Here is a 22584-nt window from a genome sequence, read left to right on the forward strand (position 1 = left end):
AGAGGACAGTCAGAGGGTTGGGCAAAGTGTCAGTTACCAATAAATAAAAAGAGCCGACAACACTTGTTGAATCAACTAAGGTAGAGCCTGGGGGCCACATGCAGCCCTTGATCTAATAGCGTGCGGCCCCCAAAGTAAAAACAAAACCAAACTCCAAAAAAAAACACACAAAATGACAAATAAATACACAGAATGATGGTGTAAAAATACACAAAAGGACAACAAAAATAAAGATGACTACAAACATTTTCAAAAACAAAGAAAAAATATATAAATGACAGTGAACATAAACATACAGTGGATATAAAAAGTCTACACACCCCTGTTCAAATGCCAGGTTTTTGTGATGTAAAAAAATGACACCTAGATAAATAATTTCACAACTTTTTCCACCTTTAATGTGACCAATAACCTGTACAATGCAATTGAAAAACAAACTGAAACCTTTCAGGGAGGTGCAGTAAAAATAATAAACAGAGAATGAGGTTGCAAAAGTGTGCACACCCTCTTATAAGTGGGGACGGGGCTGTGTTTGGATTTAACCAATTAGAGTGGCAAGACAGAAGCCTTATCTCACGAAGAAAAACATCCAAGTCCAGCTTTATTTTGCAACAACAACACTGCTCATCACCAAAAGAACACCGTACCTCGAGTAAAGCATGGTGGTGGCAGCATCATGCTTTGGGGCTGTTTTTCTTCAGCTGGAACTGGGGCCTTAGTCAGGGTGGAGGGAATTATGAACAGTTCCAAATACCAAGCAATGTTTATCTTTCAACACAACAATGACCCTAAGCACACAACCAAATCAACAAAAGAATGGTTTTACCAGAATAAGATTGAGGTTATGGAATGACCTTGCCAGAGTCCAGACCTGAATTCGATTGAACATCTGTGGGGTGATTTGAAGAGGGCTGTGCACAGGAGATGCCCTCGCAATCTGTCAGATTTGGAGCGGTTTTGTAAAGAAGAGTGGGCAAATATTGCCTCATCAAGATGTGCAACACTGATAGACTCTTACCCAAAAAGACTGAGTGCTGTAATAAAAGCCAAAAGTGCTGCAACAAAGTATTAGTTTAAGGGTGTTCATGTTTATGCAACCACGTTTTTTAAGGTTTCAGTTTGTTTTTCAATTGCATTGTAGAGGTTGTAGGTCACATTAAAGGTGGAAAAAGTTGTGAAATTGTTTATCTTGGTGTCATGTTTTTACATCACAAAAACCTTGCATTTGAACAGGGGTGTGTAGACTTTTTATAACCACTGTAGCAACATCATGAATGCAGAAAACTAGGGATGGGAACCTCTGAGTACCTCACGATACGATACACAATACAAAGCTCACGATAACCATTATCTCACGATATGAAGATACTGCAATTATCGATATATCGGTCAGAAATCAATCTACGATAATCTACATAACAAGAAAAAAAAAGATTAAGTGAAAAAAATAAAAATTTTATTTTATGTCTCTGAAAGACAATAAATTTAAAAAGCCTCCTATGAACAGTTACACTATTTTAGTGCAAAATTTCTGTAAATAAGTGTCAACATACCAATGTAAACAAATAAATATATCCAATAGAGCTTACTGTAAACAAAATACAGGATCTTTCTTACCAGTGACACCATTATAGTGCAATATTCCAGTAAACAATATATTGGTTCCTTCAACAAACAGTGACAAAAATTATGTGAAGATGTACCTGCACGTTTTTGTGAAAAAGCAGACAAGGTTTTGGAGAAAAAAATAAAAAAAAATAAAAAATCAATACTTAGCGCGAGCATATCGATAATCAATTGTGTGAAAAAATATTGCAATATATTGCCGTAGAGATATCATCACACTCCTACACAAACCGACAACAAAAACACACAAAACAACCTCAAAAAATTACTCCAAAACACACAAAACAACTTAAAACCACAAAAAACCCACAACAAGTGAGAGAAAAACAACAAAAATACACAGAACCACAGAAAAATACACAAAATGATTTCAAAAACATTTGGTCATCATTCTAAATGGGTTAACACCAGATTTACAAGACTGGATGCATAACTGCTCTGTAACGTCTCCGCTGCGTAACGTAGGGATGGGCGATATCGAGTCGACCAAAGCTCAAGACATTTTTTTCTCAAAATGGCAATATACAATAAAAATACAATCTCTATAATTCTAATTCAAATGAAGTATCATCATCATATTAAAGACAATTCTAGGTTAAATTTACTGATGAAAAATGCCACACTGCAGCCACACTTATTAACAAACATCTGCACAATATGTGCCACTTTTGACTATTTCTCCTCTATGGGACAGCACGTGTGAGTGAGTTCTGTAGTGTGGCTTACTTGGGGGAAGGCCTGAGTTAGGAGACACTCAGCAATCCATCTACATGTGCTTTACATGCCAAGTAATTTGATAAAAAATTAGCTAAAATATATATATATATATATATATATATATATATATATATATATATATATATATATATATATATAGGCGATATCTAAATTTTCTGTGTCGCCAAAATAGAAAACTCGATATATCGCCCAGCCCTAGTCCGACTTCCTGTCCCACACAAGGTGAGGCTTTGGATAAAAGCGTCTGCTAAACAAAAATGTATTCTCATTATTGTATTAAATGCTGACATACAGTAAATGTTGATAATGTGGCCCTAGGATCACCCTGTGCTATGGTTATCTCTGATTTAGGGTGATTCTTTGAGTAATTAAGTCTCTACTATATATTCCACAAAAAATTAATCAATCACAGAACAGATTTAGCAAGTATTTAAGTGCAAAGGTTAGTAGCAACAGATATCCAAGCTTTGTATGATTGAGATTAAAGCTGCAATGATAATGATATATGTTAATTACGATACACTAAGGTTTACTACTACTACTTTGTTCAAGTTGTGATATTTAATATATTCATGACTTTATTGTGACTTCAATGATATTTTATGTGTTAAATATAACAACTACACTACAAATACATGTTTTATGTCATTGTTTTAATCCCTCTCCGTGAAACATGTTGGCATAGTACAACAGGAACACGTTCACAGGTGGAAGGATTTATAGGGCCCTATAAAATCCATTTTATTTTTTTCCAAATTCTGTAATTTCCACATTATTTTTTTTACAACTGCGTTTTACAAATATTAAAATTTTTTTCAGAAAATATTAGTTTAACTCCTGTGAGGAAACAAAATAAACTCTTAATAAATAAAAAAAAAAAGAAATGAAAAAAAAAGAAAACCATAATTAAACACAAATATATGTCAAAAATAAAAATGTAATTTAAGATAATAAGTGAGATACAATTAAAAGGTAAATATACAGGTACGGTACATTTTTTAAAAAAATTGAATATCATGAAAATTTCATTTTACAGCAGGACTTGGCACCTGGCCCAAACTGGTTCAATGACCATGGTGTTGCTGTACTCGATTGGTAAGCAAACTGGCCTGACCTGAACCAAGAGGAAGGTGAGAGACCCCAGACCCAACAATGCAGATGACCTGAAGGCTTCCATCAAAGCCACCTGGGCTTTCATGACACCTGAGCAGTACCACAGGTTGATAGCGTCCATGCCACGCCGCATTGATGCAGTAATTCATGCAAAAGGAGCCCCAACCAAGTATTGAGTGCATAGAAATTAACATACTTTTCGAAAGTCTTATATTTTTCATTAAAATATCCTTTTTTTATTGATCTTATATAATACTCTAATGGACACAAGGCTGTATCAGTTATTTCACCACTAGGGGACAGAATACTTTACAGTATCAGAAGTTATCATGAACCTACGATGTTTCAGACTCTACAATCCCTGGCATCGATCGTCTCGTCCACAACAACAGAACAACTTTCCGCAGCACTACACGAGAAACGGGAGGAGCTTCACAGACACATTAAAGTTAAGCGGGAACTGGTGGCTCTGCATTTTTGGAGTGAGGGATGAGTTGCGTAGTTTTTTGGCAGTTTAGACAGCGTTTCGGGTGGTTTAGACCGTGTGTGAAGCGGTGCACCTAATGAGTAGTCCCCGCAAACATTTCCGCATAAAAAAAAAAAAACGGTCCTTTCCTCACGATGATGGCGTTTCATCCACATTCTGTGAATTTTATACGTCAAACAGTAAATTCCATTTTCATTGGTCAATTCCGTCCGCGATTCCGTTAACGTGGATTTTATCGGGCCCTAAATTTAAGCTGGTGTGCTAAAAAAAAACAGTACAAAAATACGTGTTTTAAAACAGAAAAATTATCGACACTAGGGCTGAAAGATTTGGGAAAAAAATCTAAATTTTTTTCCCTCAATATTGCGATTGCGATTTAATATGCAACAATAAAGCAAACAAATCTGTGGCTTTATCTCTCCAACATATCTAACTAAATTCACGTTTCATGAAACAGGTAAACATGTGGACTGCACTTCTTAAACACTCTGAACTTAACAGGACAGTACAAGACAGGACGAGAAAAATAAATTAATTAATATGAAAAATAAATAAAAAATTACAGCCTTTGCGATTAGAAAATCACGATTTTTTTTATGATATCGTGATAATATCGCAAATGCAATTAATCGTTCAGCTCTAATAGAGACTAATCACCTAATAGAAAAAATAATTGATAAATTAGTTGACTATAAAAATAATCATTAGTTGCAGCTCTATTTGAGATCTTTTTCTTTTCTTTTTAAATTTTCTATTGCTCATTCAGTTCAGTTTTGTTACTGCTGCAACAATAAAAATGTAAACAACATGTGAACATAATGTACCTACATGCATACATACATACCCACATATACGTATAAAGACATCTACCTAGAGCAGGGGTCTGCAACCTTTACTCTTAAAGGAGCCATTTTGCCTAATCTTGACTGGATTAAAGTCCTTCCGGAGCCGAAAAAAAAACCTTCTCATGAAAACAATACAGCGTATAAAATTCTATACCGTTAAAATAGTATCGAATAATTTTATGAGTTAATGGATTTGAAGGGCTACAAAAATAACTTGAATTTGATAACACATTATCAACTCCAACTCAAGCTAATTTCTTACAACATATCAAGCATGCATATTAAGCCGGTATGTTAGCAGTTAAATAAATCTTTCCCCACACAAATAAAGTCTGTATTTTTTTCCAGAATAGTCTTTTTTGTTATTTAAGTTATCTTACCAGAGATTTAAAACTGAATGTTAGCCACAGGTGGAAGGAAAGTTAAAGGTCTGTAGATGTTACAGGAGCTGAAGTAGGACGGTGGCAGAGTTATTCATTTTTAGGTTAACCAATTGTTTTATCATCATTTTATTTGAAGTTAATGTCATTAATCACCAGTACCCTCTGTAGGAAATCATTCATTTTCTTATTTTTTTTTAAATCGTCAGAGAGCCATTGCAAAAGAGTCAAAGAGCCACATGAGGCTCCAGAGCCGCAGGTTGCAGACCCCTGACCTAGAGTATTTATACCTACATGTATATACCTACATATAATTCATACATACATTAGAGCTGTCAAAAGCATTGAAAATCAAACATCGGTCAATAGCATCAAAGCCAGACACCCGGCTTGGAAAAAACAGATTTTAAAAAATTATATATATAGTTTCTGAACAATTCCGTGGCACTAGAAAAATAAATAAATAAATAAAATTAATGTAAAAAAATTAATAAAAATAAAATCGTGACCACACAAAAAAAGCACCATTATTTCTTGTAAAGCTCAGAAATGAGCATATGAAAAATCAGTATGATATCAAAATTAGCATCAAGTCCATTCATTAGCATCAAAATCAAGTCTGCAACTCCAGTACCAAGACATACAAACATACTAGTGGGTCTAAGAAAACAAAAAACAAAAAAACAAGTAAATAAAAAATAAACATAAATATAAAAAGTTACATTAAACATTGGCTTCCCCATTTGTGATCATCTAAACTCCAAGAGACGTATGATAGTCTTAAAAGTGTTACTGTGTTAGCTTATAACTGACTGACTTTTCTTCTTCTTTCTTTTCCTTTCCCCCATGTACACCCACCCCACCCACATACTAATTGAGATCTTAATAAAATCAGATTTCATAGCAAAGCATACATTGCATCTCGAAACTTGCAGAGCAACGGACACGTGTGGATCACTTAGCTGGTAAAATAATCTCTTTATTTGTCAGCATACCATATGTCAGACATGTTTATGCTCCCAAATGTGTAGGAAGACATTGATCAATGTCTGACATCACACAAAAAACACTTTTACATAACAAACTGGAAGTCATCCTATCCTCTCCATTTAAAATTAATATTAATAATAATATTGAGATGTTGCACATTCCTATAGTCTGATACAGTTCATCTATAAAACACATTGCTGTCAGTGTGTTTGTGGTTGGAACATCTAATTAAATGCATTGCAGCAGAAGCAGGTCAATGGAGGGTTCACTATATTGTAAGGCACACCAAGCTAACTGACAGATGCTCGTGGGACCAGAAAAACAAGCTGAGCACCACCGCAACAACACGCATGCTGAAAAGATGTGACAAAGTATCAGAGGAATAGCCATTGTTTGGTGTTGGACTGTTGACACACACGAGTTTCTGTTGAAAATGTAGACTACGCAGTAAAATTCAAGTCTCTGTCAAATTGTCTCACTGCACTGGCGACATGCTAAGACGTCGCTAGCTTACCGTCAATAGCTAACACATTATGCACGCCGTTTATTACAGTCGTGACTACATCACTGACCGGTGTACAGTACAGTACACACAGCAGCATGTGTCTGCACACAGCCAACACCAGCACAAAAAACACACACACTTTACTTTAGAACGAGTTCAGACGAACATCTACGACTAGCTTCTTACCAGTGGATATAAATCGACACGTAATCCTGAGGCAGTTTAGTCAGAGAGGTGGATGAATTAACTTGGTTTGACAGACAATATAAAATCACGTCATGATGAGGTCACAGCGCCTCCTCCGAGGCTCCAACAGCAGACCGGTGGGGTGATGTGTGCGAACCGGGGGTTACTCCCGGACAGTGACGCCTGACCGCAGCTTCCGCTATAGACATATGACACATAGAAAAGACATTCCTGAATTGAATATTATTCTGTTTTCCTACTTACGAAAAAAATAAAAATAAAAATAAAAATAAAAATAAATAGAATAATAATAGAATATTTTCTATTAAAAAACTCAAGACAATATCCTCCCATGTCAGTACAAAGTCTTTGTAAAGATGGACAATGATAAACTGACTGAAGTCTGTTAAAAAAGTCCTTGAGTGTGAGTCAATTAGTAACATTGGAAATACACGTCACAGGACATGACGTACGTGGTCACATGACCACTTCTCTCCAGTAAACATAACGCAGCTCGTGTGGACAGAAGAGTAGACGGGGACATTTCTTAGCGCTTTACTTAAAAAAAAAAAAAAAAAAAATACTGCCACATTAGACAGTAAACAAAGGAATTCGGAGGTTCTGAGCGTCCGTTTTCCTGCGCCGCGGGACGAGATTTCACGGGAGTTGCGAGGCCCCAGCCCAAAGCAACTTTTAATGGAAACACGTTCATAGCGCAGTTATGCTTTATCTACATTTAGAAATATCGCTTTTTTTTTTTTTTTTTTTTGCTCAAATCTGTAATGGAAACCCAGCTACTGTCGCTTAGGATCTATAACAACTAGATCTATGAGTGGGCGGAGTTACAACATTAGGGGGCGGGTACCCAAAAAAGGCTCATCCGAGAGATCATGCGAGAAATTATAGGAAACTGTCATTTTAAGTGATGTACAAAGTCCTTTTCTTTAGTTGTTATTTTGTTGATGTTGTGCAGTATCCCCTAATATTTGTAAATATGTATCATTTGTGTCTGTATGCAAGATCACACAATTAAAATTATAACAGTCATGTTTTTTCTGTGTCTAATGTTACGATTTCAAGAGATTTATTTGTCCTTGTGTGTTTCCCCCTATTTTTTTTTTTAAATGTGTTTTTTATACTGTACTATATTGTCTTTTTCTCTTCAATCGGTTTTTCTATTTAATGCGTGTCTACATTTTTAAAGTATTGACCATAAGTCTCCATATGCATTTTATGATGGTGGTAGGAAACCTGAGAACTCAGAAGCAATTTAGAGAAATTTGGGGAGAACATGCAAATTATAGATTATATACTGTATCTATAATATAGTATAGTGGATGTAAAAAAAAGTCTACACACCCATGTTCAAATGTCAGGTTTTTGTGATGTAAAAAAAAATGACACCAAGATAAATAATTTCACAACCTTTTCCACCTTTAATGTGACCTATAACCTGTACAGTGCAATTGAAAAACAAACTGAAACCTTTAAAGAGGAAAAATAAAAATGAAAAACTCATGATTACCTGGTTGCATAAACATGTATCTTTTGTTGCAGCACTTTTGGCTTTTATTACAGCACTCAGTCTTTTTTGGTAAGAGTCCATCAGTGTTGCACATCTTGATGAGGCAATATTTGCACACTCGTCTTTACAAAACCACTCCAAATATGACAGATCGCGAGGGCATCTCCTGTGCACAGCCCTCTTCAGATCACCCCACAGATGTTCAATCGAATTCAGGTCTGGACTCTGGCTAGGTCATTCCATAACCTCAATCTTATTCTGGTGAAACCATTCTTTTGTTGATTTGGTTGTGTGCGTATGGTCATTGTTGTGTTGAAAGATAAAGTTCCTCTACATCTTCAGCTTTCTAACAGAAGCCCGAAGGTTTTATGCCAACACTGCCTGGTATTTGGAACTGTCCATAATTCCCTCCACCCTGACTAAGGTCCCAATTCCAGCTGAAGAAAAACAGCCCCAAAGCATGATGCTGCCACCACCATGCCTCACTGTAGGTATGGTTTTTTTTTTTTTGGTGATGAGCAAGGTTGTTTTTGCGCCAAACATACATTTTGGAATTATGACCAAAAAGTTCAACCGTGGTTTCATCGGATCATAACACATTTTCCCACATGCGTTTGGGAGAGTTCAATTGTGTTTTTGCAAAATGAAGCCGGGCTTGGATGTTTTTCTTCGTACGATTAGGCTTCCGTCTTGCCACCCTACCCCATAGCCCAGACATATGAAGAGGACGGGAGATTGTTGTCACATGTACTACACAGCCAGTACTTGCCAGAAATTCCTGCAGCTCCATCAATGGCCGCCTTCCTGACCAGTTTTCTTCTCGTCTTGTCATCAATTTTGGACGGACGTCCTGTTTTTGCTAAAGTCACTGTTGTGCCATATTTTCTCCACTTGATGATGACTGTCTTCACTGTGTTCCATGTTATATTTATTTTCTGAAAAATTCTTTTCTACCTTTCACCTGACTGATATCTTTGAACAATGAGATCCCTCTGATGCTTTGGAAGCTCTCTGCGGACCATGGCTTCTGCTGGAAGATGTGGCTACAAAATGTCAGGAAAAGCCTACGAGAACAGCTGCACTTTATTTGGGGTTAATCAGAGGCACTTTATATGGTGACAATTTAACATGAGTTTGAATGTAATTGGTTAAATCCGAACACAGCCCCGTCCCCATTTAAAAGAGGGTGTGCACACTTTTGCTACCTCATTATTTGTTTTTAGTTTTACTTCACCTCCCTGACAGATTTCAGTTTGTTTTTCAATTGCATTGTACAGGTTATAGGTCACATTAAAGGTGGAAAAAGTTGTGAAATTATTTATCTAGGTGTCATTTTTTCACATTAAAAAAAAAACCTGGCATTTGAACAGGGGTGTGTAGACATTTTATATCCACTGTATCATATTATAGATAATAATAACACTATGTCTCATCATCATCTTTCTCCTATCACTGAGATAGTAAATTAAATGCAATTTGAAAGTTGCCCGCAAGATGGCAGTCAATCTCCAAGCTGGGTTTTAATGTAATCTACAGTTTTTGACATTTTTTTTTTAAATTTGTGTTGTCACTTTTTATTGAATTTCGATAACAAACAATAAATGTGAATGATTTACAGAAAGATGAAAGAAATATATCAAGATTTTTTTTTTTTTTTTTTTTTTTACCAGGGGTACAAAATACAGTAAAGACTAATCTACAGATGTTGAAGTTGAATTGGTGACGTAACCTGCAAGCCACTCATTGAAGTACATTTGTGTGTCTTTTCTAAAACAATTGGCTTGTATTACAATAATCAAACTTTTGAGTTAAAAATACAGTACAATTTTGAGTTTGCAAAATATCTTTCTGTCAGATTTCAAGGGAATGCATTTGTTTTAATAGAGCTTATAATAAACATTTTTAAACAGTTCATTCTTAACATAGTTTAGGACAAAAATGAAATATACAACTAAAATATATTTTACACAACTGATGCAGTATCTTACAATATTCCCATTATTGTTATTTTTTAACCCAATAACAGTGTTTTTCAACCTTGTGCTCGCCTGAAATGTCTAGCAATTGATAGAAATAAAAAATTAAAATACAGATTTTTTTTAATGATTGTTATTTTTCAAATTAAACAACTGTACTTTATACTTTCACTTTGCCATTATAAATCTAATTCAAATAAATTGCAGTAAAACTTATCACTAATGTATGCAGACCACTCTGTTTTTGTAATACAATATAATAAATGTGATCAAAAACTAGAAAAAATAATGTCTTTGGGATATCTTTGATATCAAAATGGGGTCACGATCCAAAAGAGTGTGTGTGTGTGTGTGTGTGTTCTAGGCTTTTAGATGCTATGCCTGTAAGGTGAATAATTCATAGCACATACTACAAATGACTATCTCATCCCTTTAAGCCATCTGTGATGACATTTTTACACTAGCACTTCACTGGAAATTTAGAGCACCATTACACTTCCAGGGTTGGTGTTCTTCCAGGGTTATGTCAGCCTTGATGCACCGTGTTGCGTTGTACATCATATCATGATGAGTATTATGACTAATTTACAACACCTATTCTAAGCTTACAGATATGAAAATGCTCCATCATATTGTTGCACTAAATATTTAAGTTGCATCGTAGTTGCGATAACTCTGGAATTCCTGCTTTTTTTTTTTGCTACAGGTTTTGAGTTAATGAGTGGATGGGAAACATTCTGAAGGCCTCTACCTGTCCACAGTCCAAACTGCATCAAAGGAATTTGGTTGATGGTTGTCAAACTTTTGCAGTTGACCTCTTCACCACATTTTTGAAGACGGTAGAGATGTTCTTTCAGGATGTGGCCACGCTCAGCCAAGGAGAAAATGTGCACAGCAGAGGTTTGGGAGCAGTAGAGGAGGAGGAGGAGGAGGAGAAGGAGAAGAAGAAGGAGAAGGAGAAGAAGAAGGAGAAGGAGAAGGAGAAAGAGAAGGAGAAGGAGAAGGAGAAGGAGAAGAAGAAGAAGGTGTCTTTTCAGATCAATTGTGGCCCAAAAAGACCTGATTTTCCTTTTTCTTTTAAAACAATTTACCAACGCTGCAGTAAAAAAAGATTGTGACTTCTTTGTCTTACTTTATACAACAGCACGTGTTTCATCTTTACTTTACATTATGTTATTCTATTTCGTTTCAAACAAAGTCAAAGTAAAAAAAAGTCAATTTTTGCATCAATTGAAGTATGTATTGTGAATTTCATGTTGTATTATTGTGAATGCTAATTGAACTGACCCGTGTGGTGTTCATTATTACACGAGAAAACGACATTCATTTTGTACTTTTACATTTTCTTAATCTTTCCAACTCTAAACAACTTTCACGTTCAGTTTAATCTTTAATTTTTAAACCAATAAACTTGCTTCACATAAAAGTCAGACATAAAGGCTCTGCTGTTCTCTTTTGGTGTCATTGTGCCAAGATCTCCAGAGCGTCGGCCTCTAGAGAAAGGATTGTGGAAGCCTCAGAACCTTGCAACGGATTTAAAGAGATCTCCATATGAGTGGCTGTAAGTTCAAGACAAACTGCTTCAACAAATCCGGCACATGAGCAGAGTTTCTATGCATGAAATCCTCTAAAACCAATAACTGTGTCAGAGCATCTCAAACACAATGATATATCACAGAGTTCATGTTTCCGCAACCCAAGAGATTGCAAGATTTTGACTTGCAGAAGGAGTTATTTAGAAAATATAGCTTTCCAAAAGCTAATTTTAAACAAAGAACCCCTTCACATTTACAATTCCAGTTTTTCCACTAGTTTGTTTTACACAAAGTTCCCAAACTGGGGTACGTGGACCCCTAGGGCTACAGGAGTACATTGCAGGGGATTCACGGAAAGATGTAACAATTTATGAATAATCAGGAAATGTTTCTAGCATCTTTTAGGCTATTTTGGGGGGTCAAATTCACCACAAACAAACAGTACTATTGCTCAATAAAATGCTATATTTTCTTGTGATGCACTGAAACAGAATTATTTTATACAATAAGAGGCCATCTTATCACACTTCTGACAATAGAAGACAATATTTAGCTACATTTTGCAAAGGAGACCATTTTTACTTATTAAGTAATCGCATTAAAGTTGCACGCATTTAAAAAAAAAAGATTGAAATTCCACTGATTGTTTTGAATTTGTAAATTAAGCCTTAGCAAACCATTGTTCGATAGACAGTTAGGGGTTTACGAGAGCCCGCTGTTCCATAAGTGAAAAACATATGAAATTATTTAGAGGGTACAAGACATGATTTGACAAAAATGTAAAAGGGGGACGTGGGACAAAAAAGATTGGGAACCACTGTTTTACATGATGAAAGAATGTCCTATTTGAAAAAAAAATGTCAAATTAGTGACTTAACTAGTTACTGGGTGAATGCAGAAATAAAATAAAAGACAAAGTGGGAAAAACTGTCAAAATATTTAATGATTTTGGTCCTGAGAAGATGAGCCGATGTGTCACTTAAATACATTTCCACCCCTCCCGCAGCAGCCTGGGGAATTGTACCAGGCACGGGGATTAGCAACTGAAGTGTAGCTTTGCTGTCAACAGCAGGAATGTTTTGGGAATTGCTTCATCTTGCAGTGACGTGCACTCATGCATATGGAAGGAAGTGGAGATAGCTGCAGAGTTGCTCGTTCACCTTCAGTGTTTCACCACCACCATCATCATCATCATCGCCATTTCCTTGACACGTTAGCCTATTTTATCGTCAGTGAACGCTGCCAAACCCCATTAATTCAGAATTGGAATGATCTGGTTCAGATCATTGTTTGACTCACAAAGCACTTAACAGCTAATACCTTAAAGAGAAGGACATGGAGACGGATGCAGACTTCTCGTGCTACGGACTTTAAAAATAGAAAACTGAAGAAAGCATCAGCCTCACTGGATGCAATCTAAGTTTAGAAATGTGTTATAAAACATTTGGTTTAACCTAATTACTAAAAAATCAACTAAAGGTTCAGTGATTTTAAAGAATTAGAAAAATATCTGCATGAGTACGTACACATGATTTTCATTAACGTTAATAAAATTGTCAGAAATAAACCTAATTCCAATGAAAACAGCTTAAAAATAAATAAATAAATGATTATTAATCGCCTAAAAGACAGAATATTGGAATTATGTAGTATCTAAACAAGATATAAAAAACAAACTAATTCAATTTGCATCCCCTCATAAATAATAATAAAAGTATGATTTAGCTGTGTTTGATCTCTTTTTCATATTGTTCATCATAACCAATTATATTAAATTTACAGAAAAAAAATTAAAAAATTCTGCTTCACTTCCTGAAAGAAGTGAGTTAAATGCGTAAAGCATGATGCAAGTCTATGATTACCGTAGATTGGAAGCTTATGTTCATTTCAATTACCCATTAAGATGTGAATCTGTAAACAAGTTCATAAATGGCTTCCTGCACTTAAGAGAAGCACCAATAATTCTGGCCCACTTTTAAATCATAAACACCATAAAGAAGAAAACACAAAATGTCAACGTCTTCTGATGACAGCTGTAAACTTGGCCATTGTATATTTTCAGTTACAAATTTCCTTCATAAAAACATGAAAAAACAAGTTAAGGACTCCCCACAAAATTGTAAATGTGATTATCAGCTTTATTTAAATAGTAGAAACCAAAATTCTATTAAAAACAAAATTTCTGTATAACGTGGCAGACAACATGTATCCGATGAAGACTATAATCAGATGTGGTGAACCTGAGCTTTCCCTTTTGAGGCCCCTGGTAAAACTTTGGTAAATTCAACAAAATGTGAAGCTGTGCACGTGTGGTAAACAATTTACTCTCATCTCATTGGCGGGTTCGCTCGTGATCAATAAAGTCATCAGTTTCAATGGGATTTCTTAGTCATGTCTCACATAACGTGTTGAAATTGAACTGACATTTGCTATGTACATAAATACAAGGGATAAAGCAGTGCGTGTGTGTTTGTGTGTTGAAAAAAGATTAAATCACAGTGCAGTGTTGTTTTTTCTCAGCACGCTCTGACAAACCAAAACAAATCTTGTCTAAGTCATCTGTTTACTCTGATTGATCTTGTTCATTCAAACTCTGAACGGGTTTAACAGAAACTGCCTATTTATACTAACCTGGGACACATTAAAGTCAATATTTTTGTGAGGTGGGCCAAAGAGGCATATTTGTAAACCTGTATGATTAACGCTTTAGGAATATTTTCCTAATTTTTTATTTTTTTTTTTTTAAATTTACACTTTGCTAATAGAACAATTCTATTGGCTAAAAAAGCACATATTTGGTAAAATGTCTTCATTAAAATAATTATTCTTCAAAGTTTGCCTTTTTTTGTGTGTGTGTGAATGTGGGGACTGTATGTGGGGGACGGTTGGGGGTGATACGTATATAATGAGAAAGTGGAAGTAGACAAAGCTTTGATGAGCATGATATTTTTACTATAACGCCCATAGCGGATTTCCTTGTGTCAAAATAAAAATGACATTTTACTAACTCACTTTGACTCAAATTGTTTAATTTCCTGGAAATTATCCTCAGGAAAATGAGATGCAGTACTTTCTCTATTTCCTGCTCAGTTCTAAGGGTATAAAGAACAGTAGGTCACTTGTTTTTGTATATTTTCTGTATTACATCTATACATATCATCATGATTTTGATATTAATGTACGAGAGTTACTTTGGCCTGTCAATGGACAAATGTTGAGTTGTGATATTATGTCAAGTTACCGTAATTAGCAGCAAAACACACATTAGTTACATGAACATTTGGTGATCATTCAAGCCCAATGATACCCCACGTGAAAGGAAAAACAAGCTATTTTTCCAAAGGAGTCAATTTTTTATGACCCCTAACTTGATTATCAGTGCATCGTAGTCCGTCAATTGATTCCTTTAAAATGTTTTTAGACGTCTTCTGTTTGGTCTTCGAGGTTTGAATGGCAAACACTGGGCTTGACTCTTTGCTGTCGGACTGTAAGGGACACCTGTTGGGTAATCTGGCTGTTAGTACATTTTGGCACGAGTTCACAGGCGTGGGAATCTGATAAGGATTGAACCGGAACCAAGGCCGAGACCTGCCGTACCACTGATTTCTGCTTGGAGATGAGGACGAAGAGCACATTGGCAGAGTTGGAGCCATTGCAGGTGGTGTTGACATGTAGCGGTACGGGTATGACAGCATTCCTCCCAAAGGTGACAATGGTAGGCCCTGTAAAACCAACAGACAGTTAGTGTTATGGTTTTTATGTTGATGACATAGCATTTTTAACATGTGACATGATTTGAAAATAAATATACCTTTTAGAATTCATAAAATGTGTTTGACTGAAGGCTAGTTACTGCATATTAAAACCAGGATTTGGTTAATCACCTGCTTCCAAAGCAGGATGAGTAAATGCTTTCATGCAGTGTTTATTTATTTGTTTGTTAGCAGGATTGTGTCAAAATTTTAAACAAAAATGGACCTTATGTCATTAACAATCCCATTAAATGTAGGAGTTGATCTGGATCAATGTACTGAATCTGGATCAGTTTGAAAAATAAAAAATCTAAAAATCCTCATCTCTCATCATTGGCGAAATTTCTAAATATTTGACTCAATGATGTCGCGTTGGTTCCTCAGTTACCCCATTGAGTTTCAAACGATTCGGATCCGGTTTGCGCATTTCATCGCAATTTTTTCTAAAAAAAAAATGTATCATAAAATGAATGGGAGTGGAAATTTCTTCCAAACCTTTGAAGTGTGAATGATCATTGCACCATGATCAGGATCACTGATCCAGATAACTGAAGGGTGAAATGCAGGACCACCAGACTCCTTCTTTCCCTCTGCCATCAGACTCCTCAACAGCTCATAGAACTGTATATAATTCACTATGTACTTTATATTTGACTTATCTATCTTTTCTACCTTGTACATATTTATCTTTGTTACTTTTTAAATTATTGTAATTACTGTTACAATACTTTTCTCTTTATTTGTTTTTTGAATTTTTTTTTCGTTCTTTATTTAAAATTTTTTTTTTTTTTTTGTTGCATCCAGTGTGGTGAGACATGTTTCTTTACTGTGCACATGATAAGAAACACTTTGAATCTGACAGTATTTGGCAAAGAGGATATTTGGCACTTGCGCTCTCTGAGTGCTCTTGTTAAGTCATGTTTATTTTCTATGTAGAGACAATGTAGAGGAACCCTTATTGTTGGTATAAGTGGGCATGTATTTGGGAATGTAAATACTAGTAAATTTTCCAATTATAGTTCTAAAATATATAAGTTTTGTTTGCACAAGGTGGAAAAAAGTTGGTTTTCACTATGGAAAAGTCAAGAACAAACAGTACGAAGGGCATTCAGTGGAATTTAAGATACTTAAATAATAATCTACAGTTGTGGACATTTTAATCATTAGGTACAAAGATTATTATTAAATCAAACAGGAAACATGACTGTTGTTTCTTTAGAAGCCCCGAAAAGGTAAAATAGCTCACTCATATTAGCGTTGAGATTCATTCCAAGAGTGGACTTGAATATGTATCAGTGCAGAGTTTGCATGTTCTCCCTTATGCTTGCATTGGTGCTCTGGTGTTTTGCAACTAAATCAAGCATGCTTGGATTTTTGGGCTAGGCTTGACCAGGCATAGAATTCTATTACACCAGAATGTGATTAACCCACCCTTAGTTTTTAGATTTTAAGGTTCTGACATTACGTAGGTTTATTCAACAGGAATTTCCCCCTAAATATTTTCAAAACAAACACCTGAATCGGCAGCGTCGATGAATCTGTTTCTCACTTGAGCACAAAACTTTTCATCATGCTCCTCAGGGATGCAGAGAAAGAATTTCATACATGTAGCTCTACATATATGACAACAATAAAGGAAATCTATCACACCTATGATTGATTATATACCATTATGATAGGAAATGAGTAGCTACAATTGACAAATTATTCATGCCTAAATTGGCAACAAAAATTGCCTCTTTTAGCATAAATGTTGACAATGGTAGAGGGTCAAATGAAAGACAGATTTTCTTGTGAAGGAAAATGCTCATACAAATATACTGTAGGGTAAATATGATCTCTGACTTTTGTGTTTGGCCTGTAAACATTTTTTTGTATATATATATATATATTTGTAATATTGCACACCTGAGATGCGAACATGTGCTGGGACAGTTGAAACACAAAGGGAGATGAAGCGGCAATGCTTCGAGAAGTCAGGCCTCCATTTTGTAAGTCACTCATTCCAGGCAAAGATGGAAGAACATGTCCCACACTGGAAAAAGCATCTGGCTTTACTGACAGCTGCCCGGGGTGAAACAATAAAGGTGCCCCAAGCTTGAGAAGAGATTGGCTGTGAACATTTTGGAAATCCACATTGTGCTGTGGTCCAGCAAAGACGGAAGAGGAGCTCTGCAGTGGCACCATAAAAGGCAGGACTCTGTCTCGGAGTTCACTCAACTGCTTCTCTGAAAAGTCAAGTTCCACAGAGTAGCCGCCATCAGGCGACCTGTGTGTTGTCCTTTCTTTGGTTGGATTCTCACTGTTGTTCCTCTTGGTGAGATCAGATTTGTTCCACGGAAACTGGTTCGAAGTTGATGTAAACTCAGTCGTGGAATGAGTGGCTTCTGCAGTGGCATCCTCTTGTAGATCATTATCTGAGTCACATTCAGTATGCTTCTCTTCTGTTAGAGGACAAAAGTAAAAAATAATAATAATAATTTAGATTCTTCACTATTTGTATAAATGTCACTACCTGGAAACGTCTTAAGAAATTGGAAAACAATTGCATTTGTCTAACCCTATCCCTAAAGATCATATGCTTCTTCAAATTTAAGATTAAGATCATTTCTTGATAGTCTTTGAGCGATCCTAAAAGCTGCGGAGTTACACGTTGTTGTATTCATCCATTGAACTGTCCCAATTACAATGTGTCTCATTATATCAGCTTGGTCGAATGCTAGCAATCCCTGCAAACCTGTACCGGCTAAGCGGATACATAAGAAGAGACCTAGAAATAAATCTCTTACAACCAAGTAGCAAAACACAGCTAGGCTTTTACATTTGTGTTTATTAATTTTAAAACCAATTAATGTCAAATTCCTCGTGTGTACAACATACACTTGGCGAATAAAGATGATTCTGATTCTGATTCTGAACATGGACTGTGGACTTTTTTTTTTTTTTTTTTTTTTACATATTTTTGTTTTAATCTTTTCACTTCATCAATAATAGGAAAAATAGAATGACATTCTCCCCAATACATTTGCTGATTAAAATGCTATATTTGTTAAGGACTCAAATACCTTCACAAACACCAGAAACTTGAACACAATAAATAAAAATAGCATTAAAAAAAAAAAAAAAACAAAAAAAAAAAACTTGAAGCTTTAAAAACCATTGAGATGGCAGATTTTTTTTGTTTGTTTGTGAAAACAGCAGTTTTAGAATTAAGTCCAATAAAATCAAACATCCCCCATAAAGTATATAAAGAGAATTTGGTTCAAATGGCATTGTGTCCACAAGTTCCTTCATCCATAAGGAGATTAAAAATAATTGGTAAACCACTATAGTAGATATCTCACCTTTATGTGGTATATTATAATGTTGTGACCAAAAATATTGACGATAATATTGAGATGTAGCACAAACCTGAAAACTACTGTCATAAGAAGTTAAGGTTAAGATGACCGTACTTTGTGTAACCTTTGAACCAAAGCTTGGTAAAGTTACAAATAGCGTAATGAAGACAGGGAGAGTTCTTGGTCTCTGGAAGGTTTTAAATACATTAGACTAAGGAAAGTAATTAGGATCAGCAAACCATTTATTCATTCAGTTCAGTCACTTAACAGTAACGATTTACGACGCCTTTTCAACAGTTGTTTTTGTGTCTGGAACACGTGGAACACATGCTATAGTCATTGCAATGGCTCAATAATGTTTACGGTGTTCATGGAAACCACACAGCAGAACATAATCATTTAGTTCCCCGAGTGCAGTAACACCTCACTATACTTAACTTCTATGTGTTTGGACAGTATGTTGTGAGGTAACTTACCTTGACAGTTGGGGGCAGACATCAGAGGACTGCTCACCACTTCCACAGGGGAATAAAACGGCTCACTGCTGGTACCAGGTTGGTCAGATGAGTCGTCCGAGTCAGCACAGTCTAGGTCCGCTTTATTTTGGTTTTCGTGTAGAAAAGGTACGGTGAACTGTTTATTTCTGCGTGTCACGAAAGGAGACAAGTCAATCGAGGCTGCGTATACCTATTATATGAACACTATGATTTGATTAAGCTGCAAAATCTCTACCTCTTTTCCCGTCGCCCGTTTCCTGTGTCCCTGAAACCTTTGGCAAAAGGGTTGTTGTCGATCTTAAGCTGTGTGATCTTGAGAGAGAGAAAAAAAAAAACAACTTGAAAATCACTTTAATAATTTACATATATAAGGTCTGTTCTCCCCATTTGCTCAATCTCCACAAACAGTAAATAATTCTACAGTGCATGTTGAATTTCACTGAACAATATAGTAAATGTGTGGTGTGTGTGTGAGGGCATCTGAGGGTACCTTTTCATTCTGATACGCAGTGACAGCAATGAACTCTGTCTCTGGGAAGACATAAGTTCTGAAGGTGCTGTATGGCAGCTTCATGATGTCGTTGGCCCTCACAATATGAAATCTCGGTTGGTATTTATGCATAGAGTTCAAAATAGTCTAGAAAGTAAAAAAACAAACACAGCTGGTTAAGATTTCTGACATCAAATATTGATCATGTGTCAATGGGTTCGTTTGTTCAGCAAAAATTAGACATAAGGCAAGAAGAGTAATATTTTTGGTGATTTTACACTTACAAATCCATGCTTGTCTGAGATGTTGTTGGTGAGTTTGAGTTTATGGAAAGCAACGGGCTTGTTCATCCACTGCTCTCCTTTGGAAGGACTGTCGGGGTGGATGTACATGCGTTTTGGCATCTCCGGGTCAGCTTTCCCAGCCACCATCCAGCGAGAGTTGTGAAATTTGTAGCGGCAGTCATCAACAGCGACAATGTCCATGAGCAAGATGTACTTGGCTGTTTCATCCAGGCCATCCACGCGCACTTTGAATGGCGGAAACATCCTCCTGTAGTTGGACACATTTACACATGAATAAAAATGCTGTGGAGTTATTTTAAATACTGGCTACCATGGTGAGGCTTGAATAGAAAGTTGTTGATGACACTCAGTATTTATTAAATGCAATAACAAACACAAACTTTTTTTTTGTTGTTATGTTAAAAAAAATATTACATATTGAGGAATTATTTTGAAAATACTAATAATAAATAAATACATAAAATATATGAAGAGTTAATTTGCAAAGGTAGATGATCATGACTCTTTTTCTAAAATAACATTTCAGAAAACGAGTTTTTGCAGTTCATACTAAACTTAAAATTTGTAACAAAAAGACACGTATTTTGTTTATACAAGCAAATGTTTTTAGATCAGTGCAAAGCCAAGAATTTGATGGTTCGGTGGACATGTGGATGTTGATGTAAATAGGTAGGGCTATGGGTGCTTGTTTTTTCATTGTATTTGTGTATTCTCTTTGTATAAATATATACATGTATTTGCTTAAACGTCAGATTTATTTTGTCCTTTGTGAAATAGCTTGGATGTAGGGGCAGGACTAGAAAAGCGTTAGGCTTTCTGCCCCTTCTCAAACAGTGCTGGGGCTCTTTTTTTTTTTTTTTTAAGTGAGCAAATGATTGCTTTATATGTTGTTTCTTTATGTTTGAGATAAATAAATAAATCCAAATCCAACCCAAATGGTATGTGAGTCAAATCACATTCAGAATGATAGTTTGGTGTTAAAAGCTGGCAGATAAATTTGAAATTGACAGTATCAGGGAAAAGTTCAACACTTGCCTTCCTGATTTGGTAATGACCATCTCAGTTCCTCTTTTGTGAAATTCATTCCACAAACTTTTGGACTCCAGTGTAACTCTGGGATCATCATCCAGCTCTTCTCCCGGTCTCAGACTCTTAGGGACAGGACCAACCTGGCGTCCCACTGCGGCAGAGCCAGGGCGCTCGGTTGGACGCTGGGACAGGGAGGAGACCCCAGTGAAAGTCAGCGCAGGGTAAAGCGAGGGCTGGGCGCCCGTGAGGAAGGCTGACAGTGACAAGGCACTCGGTTGATGAGCCTGGAACGGATGGAAAGCCATGGAAGCCGCTGCGTCGGCGGGGTTTCTCATCGGGAAGTCCGAGCAGTCAGCCACACTTGCTGCAGGAGCACAGGCGCGCGCGCGTCCGAAAGGAAACTAAAGTTTGTGAACTTTCATGCATGACCGAACACTCTTAAAAAAGGATGCAAATATAATCCCAATCGTGGATAAAATACAAAAAAAAGGGAGATCTATCGTCTGGAAGGAACAGCTGTGCACTACAGACCGTGCGTAAAGATGATCCAAAAGACCCGCTGTGGCGGCACTGGGTAGCTGGGACAGAGTGACGCACAGTGAAGTCACACACCCGTCCTCTCCTGCACATGGCACACTAATGAGCCACATTTCACCGACAGCTTCAGTGTCTGTACCAAGTGCCTAGAGCTGGGTGTGGCTCTAAGTGCTCAGGCGATGGGGAGAAAGCTGGATATTCGGGCTAGATGGGGTCATTGCTCTCAAATAGAAACATATACTATGAAGGAGAAAATAGTAAAAACATGTTTAACAGATAGACTGGATTACTTTTCATGTATCATTATGTCAACATCGACATGAACAATACAATCAATTTTAATGGTGTATGCAAGAAGTAGCCTCTTGTGAAGACTCATCTTATTAAACCTATGTAAATATTCTATGCAAATATTATTATTATTATTATTATTATTATTATTATTATTATTATTATTATTATTATTATTATTATTATTGTTCTTATTGATGCTTTGGAGCCAGACTGACTTGCTGACGCTTCCCGGCGTCCCCTTAAAAACCCAGTGTAGCTCTCAGCTGTCGCTTCACATTATCCATATCCTCCAGTTGCCTGTTCCAGTTTTCAGATGGCCCCACAGGCTTCTTTCCTGCAGTGGACCCAAACAATAAAACAATGCACACCAATGGCATTTGAACATCCAGCACTGTTATCCAGGGCCCAAGGACGTGAATGAGGGACCAGTCAA

At 36.3% G+C, this 22584-nt stretch overlaps 2 protein-coding genes across 14 annotated transcripts in view; both read right to left on the bottom strand.

Annotated features, from left to right (window-relative positions):
• Window positions 1-7142, bottom strand: part of acaca (acetyl-CoA carboxylase alpha) — a 50618-nt gene extending 43476 nt beyond the window's left edge. For 3 of the 10 annotated variants that reach the window (XM_028465803.1, XM_028465807.1, XM_028465802.1), the window contains exon 1: window positions 6871-7139. The gene's annotated coding sequence lies outside the window, so the exon portion shown is untranslated. Of the gene's footprint in view, window positions 1-6870 lie in introns of all 10 variants that reach the window. The other 7 variants (XM_028465811.1, XM_028465810.1, XM_028465806.1 and 4 more) reach the window with 5 other exon arrangements.
• A 6888-nt stretch (window positions 7143-14030) lies between these two features.
• On the bottom strand, window positions 14031-21943 carry LOC114475603 (T-box transcription factor TBX2b-like). Of its 4 annotated transcripts, XM_028466566.1 has the most exons (8): window positions 21327-21943; window positions 20271-20538; window positions 19987-20133; window positions 19732-19808; window positions 19476-19642; window positions 17567-18102; window positions 15504-15628; window positions 14031-15404 (listed from the first exon to the last, which is right to left on the bottom strand). In XM_028466566.1, exons 1-8 carry the CDS (start codon window positions 21653-21655, stop codon window positions 15236-15238), a joined length of 1818 nt encoding a protein of 605 aa, XP_028322367.1. In that variant the 5' UTR covers window positions 21656-21943; the 3' UTR covers window positions 14031-15235. The 4 variants fall into 4 exon arrangements, with proteins under 4 accessions (XP_028322367.1, XP_028322369.1, XP_028322366.1 ...); XM_028466568.1 differs by lacking the exon at window positions 17567-18102; XM_028466565.1 differs by having other exon boundaries at window positions 14031-15628.
• Window positions 21944-22584: the final 641 nt, after the last annotated feature.

The sequence above is a fragment of the Gouania willdenowi genome, chromosome 14 (genome assembly GCF_900634775.1).
Source record: "Gouania willdenowi chromosome 14, fGouWil2.1, whole genome shotgun sequence".
NCBI lineage: Eukaryota > Metazoa > Chordata > Actinopteri > Blenniiformes > Gobiesocidae > Gouania > Gouania willdenowi.